The sequence below is a fragment of the Sceloporus occidentalis genome, unplaced genomic scaffold, assembly GCF_023333645.1.
Source record: "Sceloporus occidentalis isolate IW3139 unplaced genomic scaffold, rSceOcc1.0.p SCAF_3, whole genome shotgun sequence".
Taxonomy (NCBI): domain Eukaryota; kingdom Metazoa; phylum Chordata; class Lepidosauria; order Squamata; family Phrynosomatidae; genus Sceloporus; species Sceloporus occidentalis.
This window is the reverse complement of record NW_028316983.1, coordinates 115,321,530-115,345,012: the sequence shown is the minus strand read 5'-3', so window position 1 is coordinate 115,345,012 and position 23,483 is coordinate 115,321,530. Positions and strand designations below refer to the sequence as shown.

General features: G+C 42.3%; 2 protein-coding genes across 2 annotated transcripts in view; one reads left to right on the top strand and one right to left on the bottom strand.

Moving 5' to 3' along the window:
* The window catches only part of GLUL (glutamate-ammonia ligase), a 31,148-nt gene extending 19,513 nt beyond the window's left edge, over positions 1-11,635 (bottom strand). The window contains exon 1 of the mRNA XM_089515897.1: positions 11,331-11,635. Within this exon, the coding sequence (XP_089372023.1) occupies positions 11,331-11,531 (201 nt within the window). The 5' untranslated portion in view covers positions 11,532-11,635. The remainder of the gene's footprint in view (positions 1-11,330) is intronic.
* Positions 11,636-22,311: 10,676 nt separating this feature from the next.
* The window catches only part of RGSL1 (regulator of G protein signaling like 1), a 41,716-nt gene continuing 40,544 nt past the window's right edge, over positions 22,312-23,483 (top strand). Inside the window, exon 1 of the mRNA XM_089518318.1 lies at positions 22,312-22,338. Within this exon, the coding sequence (XP_089374444.1) occupies positions 22,312-22,338 (27 nt within the window). The remainder of the gene's footprint in view (positions 22,339-23,483) is intronic.

Sequence of the window (23,483 nt, the reverse complement as noted above, 5' to 3'; positions counted from 1 at the left end):
GGTCAAGGCTGAGCAGCTAGGCTGCATCCGCACTGGAGGAATAACCCGGTTTGGCACCGCTTTAACTCTTTGTCTGGCTCAAGCCTACACACAACAAACTCCAACTCCCAGAATTCCATAGCCTTGAGCCAGACACAGAGTTAAAGCGGTGCCAAACCGGGTTATCTCTCCAGTGCGGATGCAGCCACAGCCTTTACTGTGTTATATGAGAGGAAAGGTCTTTCCTTCGAAGAAACTTGGCTCTGTGTAATGAATATGAACGAAAGTTTCGTGTTTCTTCAAGAGGAAGGCTGGGGCTGTTCCCTTCCTCCCGCCCTTTTCTTCCAGAGTTCCTGGAAAGTAAGGACAGGAACTGCTCTCGCCTCTTTACTAGGTGTTTACACCAAGGAGCTGTCAATGCTTGTGGGGGAGTCAGCCAAGAACCAACTTCGCCTTGTTGTTGGTGGTGTGTGCCTTTTTTTGGGTGTTGGACTAGGACTCTGGAAACCAGGGTCCAAGACCCAGCTCAGGCCAAAAAAAAACCCCAAAACCCACTGGGTGACCTTGGGCAAGTCACACTGTCTCAGCCTCAGGGGAAGGCAGTGGCAAACCCTACCCCTCTGAAGAACCAGTCTTGCCAATTGGGTGCCTTCAAGTTGGATGGCAGCCCCAAGGTGAACCCTGTCGTGGGGTTTTCTTGGCAAGATTAGTTCAGAGGACATTTGCCATTGCCTTCCCCTGGGGCTGAGAGAGTGTGACTTATATTTCAGAGGAAGGAGCTGGCTGAACCACCTCTGATGATTCCTTGCCTAAAAAATTCATGGGGTCTCCATACTTGGAGACACAGGCACACATCTGGTCAGTGGAGTTGTCACTCCGCTCAAGGGCTCACCCGCAGGTGCCCTTCCCTCCAAAACTAAAGCAAATGTTCATGCAATTTCAACATGGCAAATGTACCTGCATGACGTAGCGGTCCAAGTGTCGGACTACAGCTCTGGAGACCAAGGTTCGATTCCCAGCTCAGCCATGGAAGCTCTTGGGCATGTCACACTCTCTCAGCCTCAGAGGATGGCAATGGCAAACCTTGGCACAAATCTTCCCAAGAAAACCCCATTACAGGGTCACCATAAGTTGGAAACCACTCGAAGGCATACAACACACAAACGTGTTTCCAGAGGAGGAAGCAAAAGTCCCTTCCTTAGCTTGTTTCCCAAGTGACACTGTTTTTTAGTAGCTGGTTGGCTGAGGCTTGGTGTTTTGTATATTTAATAGATGTATATCTAAGGCTGGCCCTAATGTTAGGCAAAGTGAGGCAACCATAGCAATAGCAATAGCAAGTAGTACATTTCTATACCGCTCATCAGTGCACTTGAGTCCTCAGGCAGCAAAGTGTCATTGATCTTTAGTTTTTTGTGGGTTTTTCGGGTTATGTGGCCATGTTCTAGAAGAGTTTAGTCCTGATGTTTCACCCACAGATGCTGGTGAAACATCAGGAATAAACTCTTCTAGAACATGGCCACATAACCCAAAAAACCCACAAAAAATATAGATGCCGGCCATGAAAGCCTTCAACTTCACATTGTCGTCGATCTGTTTTTACACTGCCCTAGATGACTATGCCTCAGAGAGGAGGCCATGCATTTCACAGCATGGGCAGTTCCAAAGATTTGGAGCCACCACTGAAAAGGCTTTTGACATTACTGTAGTAGTAACTTCCCCTCCTCTTTGCTTTGTTATTTTCAGGAAAGCCAGGTTGCCACAAGACATTTTCCTGCCTGCAGTTCCAAATTGTCTTGCATGGCGTGTTTAGCCCACATCTAGAAAGATTGCAATCCGACCCCTAAGTATGTGAAGGAGACGAGGAGATGTTTGAGATGTTTTTCTCTTGTGTGTGTATGTGCCTAGTCAACTTAAGGTGACCCCATGGATTTTTCATAGGGTTTTCTTAGGCAAGGAATACTCAGAGGGTTAATGAAAAGGCCAGGATTAGCCATGGCTGCAGACATTTACAGCCATCTGTTCGGGGAATAATGAAAAAGTGGAACTTTGTGTCTGTTTGTATGTGTGAAACAGTTTCCCTTTAACAGAAAGAAGGTTCTTTTTTTACCAACAAGAAAGCCAAGAGTGCATTTTGCATTTCCCCGACCTGTGATTGAAATGTATAATCTATGCTGGAAATGAACTTTAAAAATATCACTTTCACTTCTTATTTTGACTTGTTATCTTGATTCACAAGCAGGGTACTGAATACTAAACTTTTAGTTGTTAAAGGCTTTATATAAATCTGATTGTGAAGGAAAAGGAGACAATGGTCCCTTAATGCTATAATTCTTGCAACAGCAGTGTACTCATTGAACAAATGTGAAAACAGGGAGCTTGTAGACACACAGTGTTTAAAGACATATTTTAATAAATGAACAGCCTAAACACACATACATATATACATCTGTCATGAGTAATTTTGTGGTAAGGTGACTAAAGGGTCAGGAGTGATTGCTGAGTAACCACAACATAAATTCAGACAGCCTAATACACTCAAGATTGTTAAAAGAAAACTGTCTTATGTTAAGTAAATAAACTGGCCTGTTATTCTCCTTGTTGTGTGCCTTCATGTTGTTTCCAACTTATGGCAGCCCTAAGGCCTCTCATGGGTTTTTCTAGGCAAGATTTGTTCAGAGGAGGTTTGCCACTGCCTTCCACTGAGGCTGAGAGAGTGTGACTTGTCCAAGGTCACCCAATGGATTTCATGGCTGAGCTGGGAATCGAATCCTGGTCTCCAGAGTCCTAATCCAACCCTCAAACCACTACATCAGGCTGGCTCTCACTGGTCTATCTAATCCAGCCTTACATCTTGCAGCCTCTACCTAGACTAGAGCAGAGTAAGAAACCTTTGGCCCTCCAGATGTTCTTTAAACTACCACTCCCAGAATTCCCTGCCATTGTTCATGCTGGCTGGGACTTCTGGGAACTCAAATTCAATACATTTGGCAGGTCACACACACCTCTGCAAGAATTTTCAGCCCTACTTGAAGAATATAGCTAGGACCCTCTGCATGGAAAACGTCCTCCACTACTCAGTTATGGCTTTTTCCTAAAGTTACTTTTGCATTGTTTTGCTTATCATGGAGCAATTGATTTGTTTGTTTTTAATGAATGCTGAGCATTTAGGGAGGAGAAAGAAGGTATCCGGCCTCACATACCACATGTTAGTGGTCCTGGAGGGCGTCCTTCAAAGAGCTCCAAAACTGCATATACAGAAGGGGTGGTTGTGTCCTGTCAACAGTGGTAAGTGTTCAGTGAACTTCAGACACGTTGTTTTTGCAGGCCAACAGCCCTTCAAGGAAAACATTGTTGCTCATGGAAGCGGAGGGACTGAGACCAATGAAAGCCTTATCACAATATTACAGTGGATCCTTGTTATACGCTGGGGTTTGGTTCCAAGATCCCCCGTGTATAACAAAATCCGTGTATGCTCAAGTCCCATTAAGTATAATGACATAGCAAAATGCTGTCCCTTATAAAAATGGAACATCAAGGTAAATTTATACTTTTTTGGAACATTTTCAAACCGTGTATGCTTAAATCCGTGTATAAAAATCCGTGTATAAGAAGGACCGACTGTACTGTTATAGTACTATAGTCCACTTTAACTGCCACGGCAACATCCTATGGAATCCTGGTATTTGCACTTTTGGGAGAGGCATAGAGGATTCTCAGACAGAGCTCCTGGGCCTCCCTAAACTACAAATCCCAGAATTCCATAGGATACTGCCACAGTAGATAAAGTGGAATATAGCACTATAATAATGTTGTGTAATAAGGCCTAAACAGCAGTTGTGACAGGAGGTAGTAACCTACAACATCCTGATGACTCCTCACTAGGCTTGCCATATCCCGCCTGGGGGCGGGACTTTCCCAGTTTGGGGCGGGTCCACACGGTCCTGCCCCAGTTTGGCCCCGCCCCCAGGACACCCCCCTCCCAGCGAGGGCCTGGAGGCTGGGGCTTGGGAGAAGCTGTCCCCAGGCCCCAGGGAGGCCTTGGAAGCGGTTCCGCGATCGCGGAGCACTCCTCCAAGGCCTCTGGGGCTTGGGAGAAGCTCTCCCCAGGCCCCTTTGGAGGCCTTGGAAGCGGCTCCATGGTCGGAGCTCCGGCTGTGGGGTCCTCCAAGGCCTGTGCGAGGCCGAGGAGGAGGCCGCTTGCCACCGCGGTGATGGCCGTGATGACAGGCAGCCCCCACGCTCCTTCCCGGCCTGGGAGCAGCCCGAGGCTTCCTCCCAAGCCGGGAAGGAGAAGGAGGACAAGGTTCAAAAATGTGGGACCTTTTTTTTTTTTAATTTCCTGGCCAGGAAATTAAAAAAAAAAAGGTCCTACATTTTTGAACCTTGTCCTACATTTGTCCCGGTTTGGAGGTCCTCAGCTATGGCAACCCTACTCCTCACCAACTGCTAATAGCCCTATTCTTTAAGTTCCCATTGGTACCAAAGGGATTTTTCCTTGGGGGAGTGATTATTTTTATTTGGACCATGGTAGAGAAAGAATGGGATAAAGTATCTTCACATAAGCTCTGGTTCCAGTAAAGATAAGCCATGCCCCAGTCTGCTATTTAAAAACAACAAAACAGATGTGATTTGTTACACTTTTAAGCATCATTTCCAATTTATCCCTTAGCCAGTAAACTATACAAGTTCTGAAAGACAAAAATAACAAGGTATTTCTTTTTGTTTGTCATGTCCTAAATTCTGTGGCGTATAGAACAGAAGGGCTACAGTTAATGTCTGACTAATATTTTCTTCCCACATTTATATTAAATGAAGTCTGTGCAAGGTGTAAAATAAATAGAGTGAACTACTGTATTTCAAATGCCTTCAGGAAGTCTTCCTATGCAATGAATTATGTAAACAGGAAAGAAAAGCTGTATAATGGCATAGATTTATGCACATGTTTAGTATTGTTCCTCCCTAACAAATAAGACTTAAGTTACAACTTCAGTTATACTGGAAAACTGCCATTTTCTTTGAAACAATTGCTTTGGGAAACCAGAAGTACCATTAGGAACTAGGCAGGTTGCTACAAGAAGAGCTATTTTTCATCCTGTGGATGAAACATGAAGTTATGTATGGGCTTTATATTTAACATGCCAGTTTTTGAAAAGCAAATAGCAGCTACAGTGTGGTGGTAGTAACAACTATCAGCATCACAGACAGAAGAAGAGGAATTTAGTCTATCCACACACACCCCAGCAGTCCCAAAGTAGTCTTTCTTCTGAAGCTGGTCTTTGTGGCAAGGGGGAGGTTTACATCCCCCCAAATGCCAGCGAAAAATTCCTCCAATGGAAACAGCAGCTTTAGAAGAAGGATTTTTCTCAGCAATTCAGCAGGACAGGAAAGCATTATATTTCTATTCAAAGATTAAATTTCTGCTGCTGTGATCTTGTTCATTATGGGCAGCCTGCCCCTCCAAATCAGTGTCTATCTGCATTTTTTAAACATACATGGGATTTTCATGGCAAGGGGGTTTACCTGCCTCTTGAGGGTAAGAGAGTGTGACTTGTCCAAGGTTACCCAATGGGTGTCTTTGGGTGAGTGGGGATCAAGCCCTGATCTCCAGAGTCATAGTCCAACACTCAAACCACTACACCCCACCATCAGCCTCAGCCTGAACTCTCTACAGAACAAGTTCACTTTCTGGACACCACAGTACTGCTACAAAATGGACATCTAAGCCCCACGCTGTATTGCAAAACCACGGACCAGTTTCCAACCTGAACACACCACTAGATCCATTGTCTACAGCCAAGCCCTCCTATATAATTGCATCTGCTCAGACCCACAAGACAAGGATGCCAAACTCAAGGAATTACAACAAGCGTTCCTCTAACTGTAGTACCCACCATATGAAGTAAAAAAGCAAACAAATAAACAAGGCAAGACTTGTACCCAGGACTGATCTATTACAGAACAGTTTGAAGAGAGAAAATGACAGAGCCCCACTAGTGGTCACATACAGCTCCCAACTGGGACCACTCAGGCTCATCATCAATGAACTACAACCCATTCTGGACAATAATACCACTCTTTTTAAGGGCCCTTGGTGGAAAATCTTTACTTGCCTACAGACAGCCTCCAAACTTCAAACAGGTACCCACAGGAAGACATATGAAACAAATGGGGACACAGGTACTAAGCCTTGCCACAAATCAAGATGCCAACTCTGCCCACACATTTATCCAGGAAATGTCATCACAAAACCTAATGGCATCACCCACAATGTTAGGGGAACCTTCACGTGCTCATTCTCCAATGTGATTTATGCCATACTATGCCATCAGTGTCCATCAGCACTCTACATTGGGCAAACAGGCCAGTCCCTGTGCCAGAGGATAAATGGACCTAAATCAGACATTAGGAATGGGAATACACAAAAACCAGTGGCAGAACATTTCAGTCTCCTTGGGTATTCCAGCTGTCCTACTCTGGTCAGGTCATTCCTGTGTTTGAAGGCTTGTCCAGTACAATTCTAGCTTTAAAAACAAATGATAATGATAAGAGACAGCAGGAAGCAGCTTTGAAGTTGCTCACCAGCAGTTAGCACCTGCACAGCATATTCAATAGCGGTGCAAGTTGTCTTAAAAAGGTAATAATCCATAGCTTCAGGGTTGGTTTGTTTTTAAAGAAAAGAATAGACAAAGTAATGGAGTGTATTAGCCATAACTGCTAGATGGAAAATGCTTTCTCAAAGTCAGTATGTGTTTGATTGCAACTGTGGTTTGTTACCACCTTCATGCGCTAGTTGTGGCTGCTAGAGCCAATGTTGTGTCCATTGCTTACTTTCAAGGGCTTTGTACAGAAAGCCAGAAAACTGTTATAGCCTGAGGTGGGAAAAGCATCTACTCACAACTGTTGTCTTGCTTTCCTCTTAGAAACTTATCTTCCTCTATGAGGAGTTACTGCAACATGATGACAAAATGGTCCTATATTATGTGATATGGATAAAGGTAGCTACAGAACCAATGAAAGTTAATAGGGTCTCCCTGAAATTGTCAGGATGTCATGCCAGTTGTTCCTTTTTATTTTAGGAAAAAGGACTGGACATAGGGAAGAAGTAGACCTTCAAGATACATAGTTCTAAGGAGTATGGTGGCTATTCACCTGCCGCTGTCTTCTACAACATGCTGAATGGACTGCAGTGGCCATACTTTTTGTGGATGATGGAAACAGTAGTCCAACACACCTGGAGGTTACCCTGAGGAAGGAAGTCCTAGCATGAATTCAGCTATGGAATGTTTATTCTATTCACTCCAACTCTCCTGGGCTCACACTGTCCTTTCTTCAATACTGTTAGGCCTTTGATCAAATGGTGCTTTGTTTGATGCCAGGACATAGGGTCACTTAAAATGGTTAGTTATTTCACAGTACATAGAGACAAACTCCCATTATCCAAAAAAAGTTCATATCTGGTCACTTGAACAGAATTGCTTCACTAGGGAAGAAATTGGACGGGGTGTAATAGAGGGAGCAGGGAGGGCAAATTAATCTAATACAGTCATTTTTTTGTATTCCAAATTAATGAGTATGCCTTTGAAGCAGTTTGGCAAAAACACTCCCTAGAAAACTAGTTGTGGGGATGATACTGAAAATCAGTTTTCTTATACCTACAGTTCAAATTCTTTCAGCGATCAAGAGTCTGTTGGATGAGCAAGGTTATTAGTGACATGTATAAGTAATTTCCTCCAAAATGCATGCAAAGCATGTTAATCAGTTAAGTATTTTTCAATCATTAACCAGTTGGATTTTGTAACAAACCCATCAAGACTCTCCCCCCCCCCCCCTGTTTAATAGTTAAGGAATATAGTAAGCTGCTTTATACCAAGTCAGAACATTGGTGTTCCTAGCTCAATATTGCTTACATCAGCTTTCTCTAATCTGGTGCCCTCCAGATGTGCTAGAATAGTGCAACTCCCAGCATTCCTATCTTATACTGCTCAGAATGCTGGGAAAACCTGATGGGAACTGCAGTCCTACCCTTTCGGTAGGTGCTATCGAGGGGAAAGTTAGCCTGCTAGACTGGTAGCATCTTGTTAGGATTCTTATAAATGTAACCTGGAGATTCCAAGAATGAAACCTGGGACTACAGTGCTCTGATGAAGAAGAGGACAGGGCTCTTCCATCTTTAATAGCTGTTGAGAAAAAATAATTTCAACATGACAGGCTACACTGGCCAGACATCTGTCTTGTACACATTTATTAAAAATGCAGCAGCTCTGACCTCTTTAAAAAAACAACAGCTGCCCTTTCTGGGAACTTCTATGTGGAAAGCATGCACTCTACCACTGAGTTACAGCTCTTTGCAAACAGACCATTAATATATATATATATATATATATTGCAGGTAACTAGAGAATAATTATCGTTATCACTATTGCATTATTTTCCATTTATCTGAAATTCCAAGTGAAGCTTCTGCTATTGAGAAGGTGCAGCGAGAGGACATTCTTCCATCTGTCCAAGTGATGATGGAGACTTTTTGGTTATCTTGATCTGCAGTTCCTATATTTTCTCACTACTGGCAACCCAACAACATCTGGAGAGCAGTGTTGCCAAGAAGCCTCGAAGATAATTCCCCAAACGTTTGGCCAAAACTCACCAAATCCCCCCCCCCCAATATCTCACCAAATACTTATTTCAACTCTCAAAATTACCATTAAAATCAATCACCAAAATCACACCAAAGGCTCTGAAAAGTACCAATTTTGGTGTGAAAGTCACCAGATTGGCAACACTGCGACACACACACACACACACCACAACCTATCTAGCATGCAGTTTGCTTGTTTTCTGTATTGTCATACAGAACTTACATGAGATGAACTGTTGCTTTTATAGCCCAAGTCTACGTATGTAGATATATTTGAATCTTAGTCCTATAGAGTTCTATGGGATGCATTCCCTAGTAAGTGGACACACACTTGTCTGAAAGTGAGTACCACTGAACTTTACTGGGCTTACATCTGAGTAGATTACATGGTTAGGGCATGTTTACATATCTATTTGAGAGCCAGATTAGCATAGTATTTGAGTGTTGGACTATAACTGTGGAGACCAGGGTTTGATTCCCAGCTCATCCATGAAACTCACTGGGTGACCCTGAGCAAGTCTCAGGGGAAGGCAATGGCAAACCTCCTTTGAACAAACCTTGCCAAGAAAACCTCATGATAGGGTTAGGCCTTAGGGTCACTATAGGTTGGAAACAACTTGAAAGCACACAACAACAATAAACATATATGTTTACATCTAAATGTGACTGTTGCAACCATCTTTGTGCAAACAAATCTGTAAGTGTTTAACTATTTTTAAATTATATTAGTCCCAAGACACATTGGCCAAAAGTGGCATGCTGGTGCCAAAACTTGTCTGTATGGGCAGCGGCATCATGGCGGCATCCTCTCCACATGGGTGCAGCCATGATGACTATGCCACCATGCAGCATCTGCACATCACTATGCACTGCGTGTGTCATGAGTGTGCCAATGGTGCACCCGTGATGTATGCAACATGTCACAAAAAGAACCCAGAAGAACCAGGTTCTTTTTAATGCAGAAGGATGCTGAGCAGTTTGGCGGCTGCGGTGTCCTTCCACAGTTAAAATGAGCGACTGCAGCCTGCCATTTCGAGGTGGTCTGTACTGCCCCATAGTTACCTTTAAAATGCACCTTTTTACCAGTGCAGTTTATTATATAGAGCTATGCTTCAGGTAATGAAGTAGATGTGTTCCTGAGCATTACTTCTTTAACAGAGAATTTGGTACCTCAGGCAAAAATAAAATGGAAAAAATAGAGATAGATTCCTGCAACCACAAAAATAAAAGAGCAGTTCAGTATGTTTCGTAAAAGTTTTTACGCAAAACGAACAATATGGACATCTGAAATGAAGCAACCAAGTCAGGCAAGCCTTTGCATAATTCAACAAAAACATTTTGAACTTTCTAGAAACCGCTTGAAAGCTTTTTCTAAAATAAATGAAGGAATTGTGTTTTTTTCCCCTTTCACCAGCTTCCATTTTTCTTATAATTTCTATTTTAAAGATCTATAGTATGCTTTTTTAAAATATGGTTGGGGTTACTACTTAGTGTAGTAAGCTTTTCTGCTTTCCCATTTTGTCTCAGTTTTGCTGTTCATACACACTCAGTAAGGGATTCTGGAGACAGCTAGTGATTCTGGAGACAGCTACTTTCTGCTTTGCTTGTTGCAGGCAGGCACACACAGCTTCAGTATGATCAACTGGAGCAGAAGTTGGTCTTTTCCAGCTCAACATTATAGTATTGTTTATTGCAGACACACTACTGCAACCTGATATGAAAGGTTTCTTTATCCCTCCTTCACCTTTCTTCCAATACTGACATTGCTCAAAACAACAATACTGTACATATTTCCAGTTAAGCAGAGGACAAGGAGGAAAAAGTAGGTGCTGCATGGGCATGAAAAGACTTTGTAAAAAGGAGTTTCTTTATGAGGACCTTTGTTAACTGAGGTACACCTGTAAAAGAATCTGATAAGAAATCAGCAGGATTACTTTTGTTGTCTTTCTGAGGAATTCTGGGAGATGTATTTCACAAAAGTAACAGTGCCAAGCTGTGAAAGAGATAGACTTGATCGGAAGTTAGTGCTGAATGTGGCAAACATAACTCTGTGCTGTATAGGAAGTAAAAGAGCCTTCAGTGTAATTTGTGAAAATTAAGTAAATCTGTCCTTTTGTCAACCAAAGGAAATTCAAACCAAAGATAACATATATCCTCAAGGAAAACAAAAACCAAGGCTATTAATGTCTTACCCATTAATTCATAGCCTATTTAGATTAGGCACAAATATGGTTGGCCCCAAAGCAGCCTTCTGCTGTCCACTTTAATCTGCAGCATGTTCTTAAAACCCTGGGCAAAACACCCTCTCTCAGCCTCAAGGGAGAGCAACAGCAAACTTCTTTTGAACAAATCTTGCCAAGAAAACTTCATGATAGATTTGCCTTAAGTCAGAAATGACTCGAAGGCACACAACAACAGCAGCAGCAACAACAAAAACATGTTCTTAAAGGAACTGAGGTGCAGCCCCTTTAGACAGATCTAAGCTTAGTCCCTCCTGTTGCAATGACAGGAGATGACAACATTTGCAAAAAAGTATTCAGCTCCAAAGGTTTTGAATCAGGGATGGAGACCACACAATCTATGGTTCACATAAGACTGCAAAGCCATTTTTGTATCTGCTTTGTTGTACTGCTGCTGCCATGAAAAACATGCCAGAAATCAGTGGCACAGCTGCTGTCACTATGAACAAAACTGCACCACAGGTCTGTCCTCTCACCTGTTGTAATGGTTTCTTGCTCCTATCTTCCTCTTTCCTGTCTTTTCCCCTCACAATTCCTTTCCTCCATGCGCCATCTTCCTCTTGCCTGTGCACCATAAACATCTGTTGAATTTGGATGGCAAATTGGGTAGCAGATAGCTGATGTTGTTTGTCCTTGTGGGTTTTCAAGTAGTTTCCAACGTATGGTGTCCCTATCATGAAGTTTTCTTGACAAGATTTGTTCAGAGGGGGTTTGCCATTGCCATCCTCTGAGGCTGAGAGAGTGTGATTTGCCCAAGGTCATCCAGTGGGTTTTCATGGCCGAGCTGGGATTCGAACCCTGGCCTCCAGAGTCGTAGACCAGCACTCAGGCCACTATCCCATGCTGGCTCTCCCAGTAAGCCAAGGTGGCAGCAGCAAATTCAGTGGTTGTATGCAACTCTCAACCCTAGGAAATTGCCCATCATTTCTTTAAAAGAAAAACACCTTCTTACTTTATGAATGTAGTTATCCAAAGGCAGGTTTGTGCAAATGAGGATAAAGGCTCCTGCACTTTTATGACACTGGCCCAGCTTCTCTCACTTCTACATGACAAATTGCATCTACAGTACTGTTCTGCATAACTCCAACAAGAACCCTGTCTTTTGCCAATCCAGGCTTTCTGCAACAGCAAGGCGTCCTGTTGCATTACCAATTTTTTGCTTACAGTTCTCAATTTCTCTTTCTTCTGGGCAAACAAAATTCCAGAAGGGATAAGCTTTCACCCCCAGCTGCCTTGTTTTTTTCATCCCTTGGTTTGTTACATGTCAGAACAGAAGTGCCTCGTATAAAGGGGGGGGGGGGGGGATTCTGGGCTAGGTATTTGGGAGGATGGCCCAATTCAAAATTAGTCTTGCTCCCACCCCCATCACCCCACCTCTTCTCCAATGTTGTTTACCAGGCAAAGCTAGATGGAGAAACTGGCTTGGCCACTTGGCTGGTGTAAGATCAGTGCCCTCTAGCGAAAGATCCTGGGAAATCCGTGTGCTCCCCTCATTCTTTAGTTGTTTACTTTCTTTCTGATCTGTGGCTCAACTTTGTTGCTATTGGTGTGCACCTTCAAGTTGTTTCTGATTTACAGCGACCCTATCACAAGATTTTCTTGGCAAGTGTTTTTCAGAGGGAGTTTGCCATTGCCTTCCTCTGAGGCTGAGAGAGTGTGATTTGCCCAAGGTTGCCCACTGGCTGAGCAGGGATTTGAACCTTGTTCTCTAGAGTCCTAGTCCAATGTCCAAACCACTTCACAACGCAGGTTCAAGTTACGCTGATTCAAGTTACACTTTGGCTAATCACACTTTGACAAAACAGGCCCTGCCATCCTACTTTGTTTGTCACTTATACCCTATCTACACAATTCACTGTTTTCTTTTTCAAAAATATTATTCTAAAGGACTTAATTTTACAAGCACATTTGTGAACTGCAATTAAAATATTACAACCCCAGATCAAGAGAGTGATCAGCCAGGCTCTCTTTAAAGGGTATATTGTGCTTTAAGTTGCATCTTCACAAATGCCTGATCCCGAACCACTTTATCTTAATATGCACATGGTCATACATAGAACCATATATGTATGTAATTCCATCCTACCTGCCTTTCTTGTGATGAGGAAGAGGTCATTACATTACTACATTTTGAAAACCTTCTGTCTTTACATTCATCAGGGCTACATTCTTGGAGGAGTTTGGAGGGTTTCATAAAAACTTAATTCTGTCTGATAGAATTAGAAACGTGTCTTCCTCTCTAATAACTACATTTGTACATTTATTTTTGATAAAGGGCAGCCAAGTAAAGCTGCTGCACACAACAGATTCTTGATACCAAAGGGCAGGAAACTGTTAGTTGGAGTAGGAATAATAAGGATAATTCTTGTGTTTTTCCTGAAAAGAAGCAGAAGAAGGGGTTATGAGATTTTCTGGATTATTGTATACCTTGTCTTTGGAATAGGGGGCAATATTTGTTGCACTGCCTCAGACAGCAAAGTATCTGGAGCTGGCCTTGTTCATGGTTCCCTCTCTCTGTATTTTATCTTCACAACAAGATAAAAGTGTGAAAGGGCTCAAATCATATAAGTGCTGAAAGGACTGGTCACACTCCACCTCAGAACACCAGAGGAAGATCATAGCACTGTTTGTAGGAGAAAGAAAGATAGTTGAGTTGGCAGAACTACTCTGCAAAGGTTTGGAAAGGGCTCTAAGCAGTTATTCATTCTGGAAAACAAACTCTCCAAAAATAAATGCATTGGTTGTGCCAGTGGAAGACACGTTTGTACTTCTAGTCTGTGTGAAGAGGAATTGCATCTTTTAAAGCTGGAGTCACTGCTCACAAGAATTTGGCCTGGGTCAAAAGCTAGGAACACCCCCTGAAACTCTTGGTGACAACTACACTAGACATTACAGACGAAGATGTATGAGAATCACATGCATGACCACCACAGCAGTTTATATCACCAGAACACAAACCTTTTTCTAACTGTGGCTTTATTTTTAACCACATCCCCTTCAAATATACTGAATAATGTGTTAGGGAGAAGTTTAGTCCTTTTCCCTAAAAAGGTGTTTTACAACAAGACTTCATTCCAGGACCACCTTCAAGGATACCAAAATCCAAGGATATTCAAGTCCCATTATGTATACTGTCATAGTAAAATGGTATCCCTTATATAAAATGCAAAAATCAAGGTGTGCTTTTTGGAACATTTTCAAGCTGTAGATGGTTGAATCCATGGATGCAGAATCCATGGATATGGAGGACCCACTGTACTATATAAAGGTTTTTTTTCCCTTCATATTTTAATTTATGAATTGTAAGAATGCATCTTGCCACGTAAATGTGGAAAAGTTCAGGAAAAGCTGTAGCATATGGTGGATACTAGTCCTAAGAACAGCCTTTATATATTTATTTATTTGCAACTCATTGTGAAAGCCAGGCTGGTGGAGGGGCTTTTTTGGTGATTTGAACAGGTGCAGCATGTCTTGATTTTGAGGGTACTACTGGCAAACATAGAACCTCTGGCCTTGAGGCATATGGGTCAATGAAATTGTCACACAAAGCCAGAGGCCCAAACACTAAATTTACTTTTAAAATGAATAAATATTGAAAGATCCACAAAGGTCCTAGGACAGCTTTGAAGCAGCTGCCAGGTCAGGGGTAGATGCTCGCTGGTTTCAAATTGGTTTTCGAATGTAGCAAAGGTCAGCAGTTTATCTGAGTTGCACGGGAAGGCTCTCTTCTTCTTTTTTCTTTCTTTTTCTTTTTTTTTCTAAAAAGAAGCTCCATCTGGCACTGATAGGCTTGACTGTGACGTGCGTCACCGACGCATGTAGGGCAGCATAGAGCCAGTGGCCTTAGAAAATGGGCTGGAGTGAAAGAGAGCTGAAGCAATATGCATTGCACTAAAGCCAGGTTAGAAACGGTACAGTCCTGCAGATGCTGAGCTGTTGTTGTCCCAACAACATCTGAAGGGCCACACAATTCTCACCCCTACATGAAAGCCTCAGTCCAGTGCATGCTTAGCAGAGACTAACTTCTATTAATACAGTGACATTTACTTTCATGCTTCTTGTTGTTGTTGTTGTTGTTGTTGTGTCAAGTAATTTCAGACTTATGGTAGCCCAAGGTAAATCTATCACAGGATTTTCTTGACAAAATTTGTTCAGAGGAGATTTGCCCTTGCCTTCATCTGAGGCTGAGAGAGCATGACTTGCCCAAGGCCACCCAGTGGGTTTTCATGGCCAAGATGGGATTCAAATTCTGGTCTCCAGTGTCCTCGTTCAATACCCAAACCACTCTCCCACACTGGCTCTTTCATGTAAGTACTTTTTTAAAAATAGAAGGTAGGTATGCATATTATCAGGCTTTATGTTTAAAAAGCTCTTACTTGGCCTGGGACTTGGAAGTAAGCATGGATGTCCTAGCTTTCTGTTTCAGAGGGAGCCATCAGGCAGACCAGCAACATCTTGGACTGCCTGAAGGAAGAGGCCCCTCCCTCCTCAACTGTCATCTCGGCCTCAGAGGGAGCCATCAGGCAGACCAGCAACATCTTGGACTGCCTGAAGGATGAGACTTCTCCCTCCTTTAACTCTATTTTGTATTTTTTACGATTTTACTGTACACCGCTATGATCATCGCGGAATAGCGGTCTATAAATAAAACATATTATTATTATTATTATTATTTATTTTATCATCTTTATGCAGAAGTCACCAGGCTTCACAATGCTCCTTTGCACTGCATCATGCAGACGTACTGCTGGAGGAGCACCGTGATGCCGTGCACCATGTGGAGTGGCGCACAGCATCATGACACCCTGGAGGCAGAGTCAGGTCTTGCATCATGTGGATGTGACACCTCTTTTTTTTGGATGCTTAAACTCAATGCTCAATAGAAGTTCTAAGTTACTGCAGCGTTTTTTAAAAATGCTAGGAAAATGTCATGGTGGGGTTTCAAAAGTCTTGCGGGGGCAGTGCCTTCATTTTGCTACCCTTAAAGCTAACCTCTGCCTCTGTTCCATCCTCCAGTTGTCCACCTCAAGACTTCCTTTGCTAGTGGTGCAGTTAAATAATTTTAACGCAATGTTCCCATGCCTCTATCCACCCACCCAATTGTCCACCCACCCTTTGAGGCAGTAATGTGCAAATTTTTGTAGATGCAGCTCTGTAGATTATTGATGCTATTTTGGGGGCTCCCTTTCTTCAGCTAAATGTGACCCTTGACTTCTATCCTAAATCCTGCTCTGATGATACTCCCCCCACTTCTTTTCTCAGTCAGCTCTGAAGGTAGAAATAAATCCAGGAAGAGAAAGTCCTGCATAGGTGGAGAAATGACAGATGGAGAAAGTTATATGCATATGCCCACATCCACCAGTACTTCTGTGAAAATGCACCACATTACCATTACCTGGCCATTATCCATCAACTCAGGTGAAATTAACTGAAAAAGTGGATCATCATCAACCACTTTTGGTTGATGATGCGTGCACCCTCTGGACCTCCCAAGAAGGAGCTGTTTATTATTTATCCACTTGTTGCCCTAATGCTGAATGGAAAAAACAGAGTATACAACTGTGTGTCACTGAAATACAAAGAAACAGCAGGGTACTGAGGGTGACCTTGTCACTCACCTTCAGTTGCTCTATTAAAGAACAGATGTGATGTAACTAACCGCACTGGCCTAAACACAAGTATGAGTAGTATGATAGTAGGATCTTTGCCAAGCATTACAAGGTCAATCCATCCCATATCCTTTCCTCTCCTTTGATTGGCCAAAGTGCTTATGGGCAGAGGGAGAGGGAACACCAAGGAATGGGATGTAAGTCACAGGTATGGCATGAGTCCAGAAGCTGGATCACTACCGTATGATCGCTAGTACTTTAGACTTTGCAATTCATTTTCTTGTAGGTGTCCTGTTGAGTGCTCCAGACTTGAGGGATGGTCTCCAGGCCAGATTTTGACACACACACACCATTCCAGATTACATTTATGGACCAGAGTTGTTGCCCCACCATCACACTAGAGTGTGTAGTTCAAATTCTTAGTGCTCCCCATTGCTTAAGTATGGGAACCAATCTGCATGCTCCACATTGCTTAAGTATGGGGCCCAATCTGCATGCTCTGTGTCTTGTCTAAGGGCCCTGTCTTCATGGGCTAAATGAACTGTTCAACCACTATCTTATTGACAGGGAGTCTCTATGGTAAATGGCTCACACCCTGAGTCTGATGTGAGCAAACCAGCATCTGACCTGCTCAGTGTCAAGCCCAGGGTATCTCCCTCTTAACATGGATTTTAAAAAATCTATTTTTTTAAATGAAAGATATACTTCATTTGGAGAGCCTGCATGGTGTAATGGTTTGAGCAAAGGTGCTATAAGATTGCTGGCCATACTGATTTTCCAGACTAACACAGCTATGTCTTTGAATCGTTTCTTTTACAGTTGGCCCTTCACATTTATGGCTCTGACTTTCGCACATTTGATTATTTGCAGATTTCATTAATATGTTCTTTCTAGGAATCTCTGCTGGGGATAGACCATAGAGTTGTGCTGGAGGACATAGAGATTCCTAGGGAAAACACTTCTCTAGGCATTTGTAGGTCCTCCAGCCTAATTCTATAGTCCACGTCTGGCAGATGTTGACTATAGAGTTGCATTGATGGACTTGGGGGGCATTCACACTTACTTTTTTTGTATCGAGGAGATCCAGATCTCTGCGGTGATGCAATACCGGATCAATGTTCTCATGATGGGGGCACTACGTTTTATGTCTTTGCATCTCTCTGAGACAATTTAAACCACCTTCCCATTTACACCACCAGCCACTGGAGAGAAAATGGTGCCACCAGGCAACACAGATAGACTTGGTAGCATACTCACACTACCGAAGAACAAGATCGCTTTGGCATACAAAAAAAAGATGTGTTTTTGAACAACCAATATGCTGCCTGAGAGAGAATAAGTGCTCTTTTGTGGGTAGTAAATAAATGTTGTAAAATAAATACAGTACATAAAATGAACTGGGGTTGCTACATTTTTATTGATTCTGCTCCTCTATTTTGAACAACAGCAAATAAATAAAAGCACTCTAAATGAACACCAAATTAGCAAATTTTCCTGTTGTGGAACAAAGTAATGAGGGAAAAATCAGCATCTGTTGAGCATGTGTTGGGTTGTTGGGTTGTTGTTAATGACCTAGGAGTGGTAACTTTAAGTGAAATCAAGAAAACTCGAACTGACTTCTGAGAGAAAGAAGGTCAAAAGAGTTTTGCTTCCATAAAGAAGGAATTTAGGAGGACCCAATAAAATAGGAACAAAATCTGGGACCTTTTAATGAGTCTGGATGTCCGTAGTTTGATCCAATGGGGAAAGAAGTTTGGCTTCAGCTGGAAACACCCCTTTCCAAAGTCCTCAAATAGAGAGCCAAAACAGAAGAGCCTTATCAATGCTCTTTCCAGCAAAAGTTACATCACCTCACCGAGAAATTGAATCAGAGCACCTAAATTGCCTCAGTCTCTGAACTCTCCATGCTACAAAACCTTGTGGCATTTCCATGCTGCAAGCAAGAGGTGCCTCCTTTCTGGTAAAAATAATTGGCTCCTTCATTCACAGGGCTGTCAAAGTTAGTATGCTCATGCTGTATGGAAAGATATCATTTAGTGTACATATACCCTAAAAAAAATTGTAATATCAAAAGCAGGATTATAGCTAAATATTAAGAAGATCAGATAATGACCACACATGAACTTGATTCCCACTACCTTTTAAACAGATCACAAATTTGTTTGAACCAATTCACATGATCCTGGTCTCCACTTGAAGCGATTCGCTGAAGCGATTTGGAGACGGGGGGGGGGGGGGGGGACACACGCTAGACCCATTTTACCTGCATCTTTTTGACGCTGATGTTTTCCATGTCTTTTTGGATAAATCAATTCTGCGCAAGTGTGAGCCAGATGCGGATCGGAATCGATTTAAATTTGCCCTTCGGCCGGCTGGAGCAGGTCCATTTTGAATGAATTCATTCATGAATGTGAACCACAAGTCAGTTATTGTACAGGGAAAAAATGCGATCAGGGCAAATGTAGTGGAAACCACGCTCCGCTGTCGAATCAATCCATTGATTCAGATCACAAACCGCTTTTTTTGTAAGTGGGAATGAGGTCATGATTTACATAATTTTAAAGTGAGTGATAAAGACACACATCTGTTCTTCTTGCAAGAGAACACTATATTTTATGTTAACACACACAAAAAATTATACAAATATGTGTGTGTGTGTGTGTGTGTGTGTGTGTGTGTAAAAACTGTTCTTGGTGCAAAAAGAGGTGTGTTTTGCACAGAAACCAGACACTTTGCGCAAAAATGCCATCTATATTTCTGAACAAAATAATTTCCCCAAATACTGTACTTCAGGGTGTATTAATTGTCTCTTGCAGTGGGAGAACACTACAGACGTTGTCTGTCCTTGCATGTGAGGACAAAATAGTCCAAGATCTACCTCCCTATATTAGCAGAATTAGAGTTAATGAACTGTGTTGATATTTAAATGGAGAAAAGGTGGCAAAATAGGTTATTGCTCCTTTCCCCCCGCTTTCATCTGTCCAGGAGACATGAACTGGCAGAAGCAGCAGCCATGACTATCCTCCCCAAAGCCAATCCTATACTTTAGGCAACAATGAAGTCTAACTGTGAAAATGGTTTTTGCTTGCTAAGTGGACATTGTGACCATTTCCTCCACCTGCTTTCCTCAGTTAAATAGACTGTACTAATGTAAAGGGTTTGAATCCTCACTCAGCCATGGAAACCCACTGTGTGATCTTGGCTTCAGGAGAAGGCAAAACTCCTCTGAACAAACCTTGCCAAGAAAATCCTGTGATGGGGTTGCTTTTGGGATCCCAGAAGACAAAAACAACTTGAGGGAACACAACAACAGCAACTAATGTCCTTATAAAACCTTGCAGCATTTTAGAATCAGACATCCAGAGAATAGTCATACATGCTATGTCATGTTCCTTGCTCAGATCAGGTAACATTTCAAAATGCTTCCTTCAAAGTTGTGGGGAAAGGAAGGAGCTGCTTGCTTTTGAAATTGGAATTGAGGAGTCCCTGAATGTCAGCTCTTCACTTAATCTACATACGTCAGTAACTGTGTGGATGTAACTGGGATTTCTTGCAACAGCTAAATCAGTGCTGATAAGCAACAATAATCCAGATTTGGAAAGGAAATCCCTTGTATTAACAATTCCTTGCATGTCACTGAGATTTTTGGCTATCCTTTCCATATTAACTCATCTAAAGCTTGTCAAATTCAGTTATTACCAGACATGATTTATGATCTCCAAGTGCCACCTGCTGTTAGAAATAATATACTAACCACCTTTTGGGTATCAGGAGAGCTGGATGACATGATGGAGTGTGTGCGTGTGTGTGTGTAAAATATGGGTCTTGGGCTGCATCCACACTGCAGGAATAATCCAGTTTGACACCTCTTAAAGTGCCATGGCTCAATGCAATGGAATTATGGGAATTGTAGCTTTGTGAGACATTTGGCCTTCCCTGTCAGAGAGCTCTGGTGCCACCATAAATTACAGTTCCCAGGATTCCATACTACTGAGCCGTGACAGCTAAACTGGATTATTTCTGCAGTGCAGATGCAACCTGACTCTCTAAAAAGGGCGCTGATTGATTTCAAAGTGATATTGGTGAAGATAACAATCATGGCTCTATAAAACACTGGTTAAGAATCAATAAGATGACTGGATGCAACAAAATATCTGGGACAGATATTTTGGACATGATGACTATGGACCAAGTTAGATGTTACCAGGGTGTAGCCCTTGGCATGTTGCCAGACAAAACAAATGGCTAAAATGGTGTTCTCGCCTCCCCTGTTCTGCATACAGAAGTACGTAAACTGCATTGGTGGTTGATATTTATATCAAGTTTGACAGTGGCAGCACGACTAAAAGCTGTGTCGGTAAACCCTATCATCCAATAGAAGGGAATGGCCAGAAGGCCACCATTGCTGTGTCCCAGGTTCCTCCTCTTGAGGTAATTGCCTTCCACTGCCTAAGAGTAGGGCCTGTCTTGTATCAAAGGCATGAGCCAGGTTTCTTCATATTAATCACACAAGGGGAGAGAAGAGGGATGAGTGTGTTAGCTCAGTCCATATCCCTTGCCAGCGTTTAAATCCTCTACAAGTTTGAAACAAATGTCTCCGGCTGAGAGTCCTTTCTACTTATGGGAAGTTCCTTGCATGATAAATTAGAACCCTGGTTAAAGATATCTAATTCTTGTTAAATTCCCAACAAAAGTGCCCTTTAAAATTAACTTTTTGAAGGTAACTAAAAACTGTTACTTGTTACACTGATGAAAGCATAGTTTTAATCATGATTTCATTTTTTTAAAAACTGTAATCTCAGCACACCTTCTTTTCTCCTAGATGGTGAGAAAATTGAAATAGTCAAAGAGTTTTCATACCAGAACCAAGAATGCTGTCAAGAAATCAGGAATGGTAAGGGTAGCAATGAAAGAATGGGACAAGATCCTAAAGTGCAGAGATATAACTGTGAACGCTGAAGTGAGAATCCTCCAAGCCATTGTATTCCCCATCACCATATATGGATGTGAGAGCTGGACTTTGAAAAAAGTGGATAGGAAGAAAATCAACTTATTTGAGATGGAGTACTGGGGAAGAGTGCTGAAGGTAATGTGGGTGGCCAAGCAGACAAATGGGCCCTAGAACAGATCAAGCCTGAACTCTCCCTGGAAGCCTAGGTGACTAAACTGAGATTGTTGTGCTTCGGCCACAGAATGAGAAGACATGATTCATTAGAAAATACAGTGATGCTGGGAAAGGTAGAGGCAGTAGAAAGAAAGAAAGACCACACACCAGATGGCTAGAATTGAGCAGGGAAGCCATGAGCCTGAGCCTGCAAGACCTAAGCAAAGCAGTGGAGAACAAGCTGTTTTGGAGATGTCTCAGTCACCAGATCTCCAAGAGTTGGGGTTGACTCAAAGCCAGTTAGCAACAACAACAATCTCCCCCCCCCCAAAAAAAAAAAAACAACAACACCCAACTGGATACAGGTAACATCATCTGTAACTTGTTACTCCCAGACTCTGTTCTTTAGGGCCACTTTATACACTTAGCCAAAATCAAAGGACTGCACATTCCAAGGGGCAAGGGGAAAAGGTGATTTGCATGTTTAGACATTCCTAAATACGTACATCCACACACAAACACCCAACCCACAGCTTCTGTAAATAAAGGAGAACTTTGCCTAGCTACCTTCCTGATAACACTATTTTTCTGTTTGGGGGGAGAACTACAATGATTCTTCTACTAAGCAAAACCCACCAATCCAATCTGATGCTTGAGCGTGGTGCCACCCAGGTTCCTAAACAGTCCTAATATTCCAGGGCAATTTGTAACTTTGAATATTAGGAGGAAGAAATGCAGAGAACGATGCATTGCTCAGACGAGATACATGTGGTATGAAAAAGATATAGAAATTGTGATTTGATATGTGCTGCCTTGGTAGAATGTGGAACTTGCTGGAGCAATGGCTGTTCTTTTGATGCATTGTAACGGAACGGAGCGTTCACTGTAAAACTGCCTTGGAAGGCCACCCTCTTGGGCATTCTAACCACAACCTCAACATGAACCGAACTAGTGAGTTTTGTATAGCATTTCATTCTCTCTTTCTATCTCAATCTTCCATTGAGAACCTCAGGGTGGGTGGTGCACTCAAGACATTCCCATTTATCCACACAACATTTTTGTGAGGTAGGTTAGGCTTAAGAGATAGCCATGACATTCCCAGGGTCATTCAGAGAACCTAATGGAATGGAAACTCAGATTTCCACAGTCAAACCATCACTAACATTATATAGTCGGCCACACTAATTTTCCTACTCTAAGATCCAAGCATGGTACAAGCACATCTCAACAGGTGCCTTTCAGTTATGGAACTTATTTCCTTCCTGTGACTTGCCAATGCCCATGCCTGGATAATAGTTTTTGGAAACAGTTCTAACATTCCTGCTTCTCTTTCAACTAAACTTTGAGGCCCAGGGCTGAGTCTGAGAAAGATTTGTGGGGCATGAAGGGCCAATGGATGCTCATACACTGACTGCAGCCTATCATGGGCATGTCTGGTGGGAACATTAGACTGGAACTTCTCCTGGTCCTTAGGATTTTCTCACTAGGGAGGCTATCCTTCTGTCAGCAAGTGAAAGCTTTGGGTTGTTTTTGTTTTTTACAGGCTTTGAGGAACTGACCTCAAAGTCCTTTAATAGTATACCTCTCTATTGATGTTTATCTTTTGCCTGTTAAATGGATTTGCTTTGAATGGTGTTCATTCTGTAGATCATTTAATTGCATTTTAACAATAAGTTTATATGTTTTTATTTATGTTTCTGTATATCTTTTTATCTGCATTTCTTTTTAATTTTGTGTGCCATTTGGAGTTCCAGTTTTGGGGAAGAAATGAGATAATACTACTAATAATATGGTTAATGTAATCTAGCCAGAGTTGGTTATCTCCTGGTAACCTCTGGGTTGGATTACTTTTAGATGAGGTTGCCACCAGGGACAACCTGAAAGCTATAGCTAGGTTGGAAAATTGTGGATAGACT